Source organism: Stigmatopora nigra, chromosome 7 (genome assembly GCF_051989575.1).
Source record: "Stigmatopora nigra isolate UIUO_SnigA chromosome 7, RoL_Snig_1.1, whole genome shotgun sequence".
In the NCBI taxonomy this organism is placed as follows: domain Eukaryota; kingdom Metazoa; phylum Chordata; class Actinopteri; order Syngnathiformes; family Syngnathidae; genus Stigmatopora; species Stigmatopora nigra.
This window is the reverse complement of record NC_135514.1, coordinates 166,678-172,634: the sequence shown is the minus strand read 5'-3', so window position 1 is coordinate 172,634 and position 5,957 is coordinate 166,678. Positions and strand designations below refer to the sequence as shown.

At 40.5% G+C, this 5,957-nt stretch overlaps 1 protein-coding gene across 1 annotated transcript; it reads left to right on the top strand.

Annotated features, from left to right (window-relative positions):
- The first annotated feature begins 223 nt into the window (after positions 1 to 223).
- Positions 224 to 648, top strand: LOC144199079 (gamma-glutamylcyclotransferase-like). Its single transcript, XM_077720447.1, has 3 exons — positions 224 to 250; positions 337 to 435; positions 508 to 648. Exons 1-3 carry the CDS (start codon positions 224 to 226, stop codon positions 646 to 648), a joined length of 267 nt encoding a protein of 88 aa, XP_077576573.1.
- Positions 649 to 5,957: the final 5,309 nt, after the last annotated feature.

The following is a 5,957-nucleotide window of genomic DNA, read 5'->3' as shown; positions in this document are numbered from 1 at the left end:
AAAGTTAGTGACAACTTGAAATTACCTCAAAATCAAGTGATCAAAAAAAGGCATTTATTATGAGTTTCCTGTTTCTTTTGTTCAAATTTACCGTACTTTGAAACAATGACTATCAACAAGGCATGATGTAACCGTTAACTGACCACGGCTTCAGCGCTGGTGATTAGCATGAGAATTGTTTATATGCTGGAAGGTCAGTACAGTTAATTTCTAACACAGATGCATGGGCACACAGCTCATGCCCAGTATGGTAATTGATATCTCACATTGAATGTTAATATTAGTAGCCGTCTCTTTGAGTCCCTTCCAGTTAACGAGATACAATTCGATGAATAGCCGCAAGTTCTCGTACTTTGCATTTATAACAACCTGCTAAAGGAGCAATTGCAACTCAAGAACATGTCAGCGACATTGCACTGTATGGCAAGACTGAAGGTATGCTCCGCTAGAGGTTTCTCACATTGACTTCATACTTGTTTATACACTGAGAACTCATTTTTCTTTCAGGACTATAAATTGGTATTTGGTAACTATAAAGGTCTGGCCAGTGAAGTGTGGCATGGAAGTGTGGCAACCATAGAGCACAGTCCAGGAGATGAAGTATGGGCTGTGGTGTGGAGGATGAATATGGAGTCTATAGATGAATGATGTTCAACCATGCCGCACCATCACCACAGTATCTATTAGTAAGTGTGTTTGTACTGGTACGTTTTGATTTGGTATTTTTCCGATGCGTATTGCTCTTTATATAGCACAAGGAACCATATCAGAGGCGTCCCAAAATACATGTCAGATGGCCATGATTTCTTTCAGATGATCAAATAAAGCTTATCTTTTTTTTCTGCCATAGGCATCTTCCAAATGGCTCTCTTAAGTGGGAAGCATGAGAGGCCAACTACTACTACTATTTGAAGTTGAAATATTTAAATAACTTAGTTTGTTGGGTGTGTCAATGACTTAGAAGAGCAATGTTACAGTACAAAACCTAATGAGTAATCTAGAAAAGGGTCCATCATCACCTGACAAAGTTATCAACAAATGGGTCACATTGCGCACATATCTCCGCCTCTGTGTCGACAGAGTTTGTTTGTGAGGACGCCAGATTTTGCACATTGGGACACTCAATAATCTACTGCATGCATGAGTCAATGAATACAGAAGGAAACAAGGAAGCTTTGTTGCCATTGCTTTGTTTTTTACTGTGCATATGTAGTGCAAAGGCACAAATAATTATGTTAGATTCCTGGATTTATAAGAGGTGATCTTTGCACCATGTAATTACTAACATGGTTACATAATGCCGACCAACAAAGGAATTACCAGCAGGCAGAGCTGTGTCACAACTAAATGGTTCATATCAAGATTTCTATAAAGGTTTCTGATAAAATCTAGTTTAGTTGTAAACCAAAAAGTAGGAGAATTGCAAAATTATCACATTATTATTGGCCCGTGGTTTTGCCCAAATCTTTTGCATAATAAAGGTCAATAGGCCTTTCACAATGGTTACCTTGTGAACAAGTATGCACACACCTGCTCGCCGCTTCTCACCATGAGCAACTCCAGAGTGGAAGTGTCCAAACCCCCTCGAGATGAGTGCTACCGGAACCCAAGCTGTGCATAGAGGTGAGCCCGACTACGTTGAGCCAGAATTTCTCAACTTCACGCACTAACTTGGGCTCTTTCCCAACCAGAGAGGTGACATTCCACGTCCAAAGAGACAGTTTCTGCAGCTGGGGATCAGAGCCAGGGATCCCTCCTTTTGCTATCGTCCAACTGTCGATGCACCCGAACTCTTTGGCCCATCTCAAAGTTGGTGAAGGGGAACCCACGTCGTCTCTTCGGGCTCAGCGCGGCCAGGGTACTTGGACGTTTGGTTGCCGGACGCTTGGTCGCCGGACGTTTAGTCGCCAGACGTTTGGTCGCCGGACGTTTGGTTTCCGTTGGTCCCCGGTCTTTTGGTCTCCAGTCAAATGGTGACAGAGAGTAAGTACTGTTGAAAACAGCTCACAACAAGAGTTTAATATCTAAATATCTACTGTTGATTCATGAGAGAGAGTTTAATATCTAAATATCTACTGTTGATTCATGAGAGAGAGAGAGAGTTTATAATCTAAATATCTACTGTTGATGGAATGAGGGTCGCTCGGGGTAACCCGGATGTAGATCTTGCGTGGCAATGTTCTTATTGATATTTTGATATTGGATATTTAGATATTAAACTCTCTCATGAATAGTTTCAACAGTAGATATTTAGATATCAAACTCATGAATCAACATTTACTGCTTCAATAAAAACACCATCTGTGAATTTGCAGAAAAAATATTTTTAATAAGTACATTTTACTTATTGCCTTTTGTTTTAATCTCAAAGTTCCGGGCTGAAAGTATACTAAGACTTTTATTTGTTTGATAAAGATGACCATCTATATTAGTAGATATTTAGATATTAAACTCTTGAACAAAACGTCTTGTTCTCGTGTGTGAATAGTAAAACTTGCCTCGCCCTTGCGCATCGCACATTTTATACTATTATTGTGATGATTTTTCTGATCAAACCACTTTAACAGATGTGTTTGGATATGTCACACCTCTGTCAAAGTGGTTAGATCAGAACTTCCTCGTAAGCCTCTGATACACTGAATTAGATTATTTTTAACCCCTATAGAGCATTCATTTAACTCATCGGCTGCCATTGACTGTGAGGTGCAGAGTACTCAGCACTCATTTAACCCATCAGATGGGTTAAATGAGTGCTGAGTACTCTGCACCTCACAGTCAACATGAATCGGACGTCTACCGCCGTCAATGGCAGGGTTTTCTCTGAGTAGTCCAGTTTGCTCGAGCATCCCGAAAACATCCCAAAAACATGCTGATCATGTCTGTGTCTTGCTCTCAGTTTTTTTCCTGTTTTCCAGCACCTGAGTTGCCTGAGTGGGTTGGCCTGAGGCACACCTGTTGTGTATTAGGAGTACTGCTCAATATTTTTAGGCCCCTGTCACTGGCAAAGGTTGTCTTATTTGTGCCCTGGTTACTGCTGTGTGCCTCCTTCAGAGTTCTATTGTATTTCTTGTGGTGATTTTTTCGGTCGTGCTGTTTTTGGTTGTACCTTATAACCTATACATCTCGCGATACCCAAGATACCCAAGGTACCCCGTTTTTTGGCGCGCACCCGGTGTTAAATAAAAGTGATCGTTCATTTACTACATCCCTTCTCCTAAGTTTTTGTGTTGGATCCATTCTCAATGCCTTGCTATTTCATATCAATGCTTGGTACACTCTAAATTGAGTGAGTCTGAGCATTGGATTGTTGTTGGTCTTGTGTCCTGCGATTGGCTGACAACAATTCAAGGTGACTCCGGCCAACTGCTCTTAATTGGATCAGACCCTTGTGAGAATGAACAGAATGGAAAAAAAATGAATTAATCTTTTCTTTTGTGCAAATCAACAATTTATTATTTTTTTACTTCAAATTTAGTTTTTTTAAATTGAATAATTGGATTACCAAGTTTATATCAAAGATTTGGTGGTAATTGTTTATTAAATTTTAGACCAAACTATATTAACAGCCATTCAGCAATATCCATACCTGATGTCAAAAAGTCTTGAAACTGAGAGTTGCTCAATTGAAGGTTATTACTGGTGTGATTATTATTCATTCATTCATCTACCATACCGACAATCCCCATAAGGGTTGCCAGAGTTGCTGGAGCATGTCCCAGCCGACTTCGGGGAAAAGGCAGAACACACCCTAGACTAGTCACCAGTTAGTCGTAGGGGCACACAGAGATAATCGACCAATCACACTCACATTCATACTGCCAACAGCGTGAATCGAGCCCGCGCCCGCCAGCGAGTCAGACGAGTGAACCACTACTTCACCAAGTGACCGAATTACTATAATTAATCAATAAATTAAATGTGATTTTTTTATGCTTTGGTTTAAATGTAACAAACTTTTTTTTTCCAAAAGGTAGCTGTTAATATCCGTGTATAACAGAGAAAAAAAGGAATTTAATTTCTTTGAGGTATAATTTTATCTGGTTAAATCAAAAAGTCAGACAGATGGAAGCATCATCCAGCGCATGTTTTTCACATGGTAGGGAACCAACATTACTGTACTGTCATGACTGTACTTATGAATGCATCTATGTAAGAATTTTCAGGTTATGAAAGCTTTTTATTTGCAATTGAGTGCCTCGAGAACCTATGAGGATGACGCGCAAAGCACTCGCCCACTGAGCCAACAGAATCAAAAAATAAAACCAGTCAATTAACATAGGAAAATAATAAAAACATATGAAATGTATTAAAAGTCATAGATTGTGTATTTCTAAAAAATAATGCTGTACAGCAGATAATTTGGTTTGAAGTATACTGCACTAAACAAACGGGTTTTTATCCCTGATTTATAGGCCTATTCTGACTAAAATAGCACCTTCCATTTTCAATGAAAAACTTTCTCTGGTCACCTGAAAAATCATTGCAAGCTTTAGTCTCAATCTGGGTGGTCATTTTTTCCACACAATTTGACGTCAAAAGTGTTCCTCCCTCAGTATGCTACAGACACGTAGAGTGTGGCATCATATGGGGTATTTTGACTGAACTGGGCCACACTTCATTTTGATTCCAAAAGTCTAGCCACCATCCATCCATTCAGTTCATCCTTTTCCTAGGAGTGATTTTCTGTACTGTTATAAGATGTGGCTGTTAAGTAAATTTGGGTGGGTGGCCCAGTGGGGCGAGTTTGCGTCGGCCTCACAGCTCTGGGGTCCTGGATTCAATACCAGGTCACATCAACCTGTGAGGAGTTTACAAGTTCTCCCTGGGCCCTTTGTGGGTTTACTCCGGACACTCCAATTTCCTCCCACATTCCAAAAATATGCATGGTAGGCTGATTGGACACTCTAAATTGCTCCTTTTTATGAGTTTGAGAGTGAATGGTTGTCCCTCTCATCCCCTGTGATTGGCTGGCCACCAATTCAGGGTGTCCCCTGCCGATGGCCCGGAGTCAGCTGGGATAGGCTCCAGCACCCCCCCCCCCCCTATCCTAGTGAGGGTAAAGCGTTTCAGAAAATGAGATGAGATGTTCATGATGGATATGCCAGTCTGATCAAATACCTGTTACATTGACTTTGTATCACGCAACGAGGGTAAAAAATGGTTTGAACGCAGCGTTAATGGAGTTCGTCATACTAAAAAGATATACAGCAGTGGTAGGGAACCTATGGCTCGGGACCCATATGTGGCTCTTTTGATGGGTGTATGTGGCTCTCCGCAAACCTGTGTGGTAAAATGTGGGAACCGCTGGTGAAAGACCTCAGTCCCGAACGCATCGATGTGGGCCTCACGCTGGAGCAGTGGCCCGACACCATCTCTAGCACCTTTTTAATCATAAATGTTCTTCATTAGACTCTTCTGCATGTATACTCTCCTTGATACTCATTGATTAGCAACAGTGAAAAAATGGTCCCAGAAGAATACAGAAACTTTTTGTTCTTTCAAAGTGGTAAAATGATTAATAAATGCACATGTTTTCATGTATTTTTTTATTTGTATGGCTCTCAAGGAATAATGTTTGAAAATATCAATTGTTTATGGCTCTCTTCGTCAAAAGGGTTCCGACCCATGGTATATACAGCGATATGAGGAAAACTAAAGTGGTAAGAAGCAGATGAAACAAAATGCTAGCTGCCCCTGATTTTAAACAGTGCGTTTTCATTTGCAGCTTTCTATTTACGTTAGATGAATTATAGTTACAGAAACGAAGGACTTCAAAGTAGAATAAAAACACAACAACTCCGCAGATGCAGTTGTGGCTCTCTCTGCTGGTCTTTAGCGGTTTAGCCATCCACTTTTTTGTTCATTTCACGTCGCACCTGTCCCCTGTTTTGAGAATAGTAACTACTATGTTCTGACTGAATCCCTACCAGCATACTAACACGAAAAAATCAAGTAAA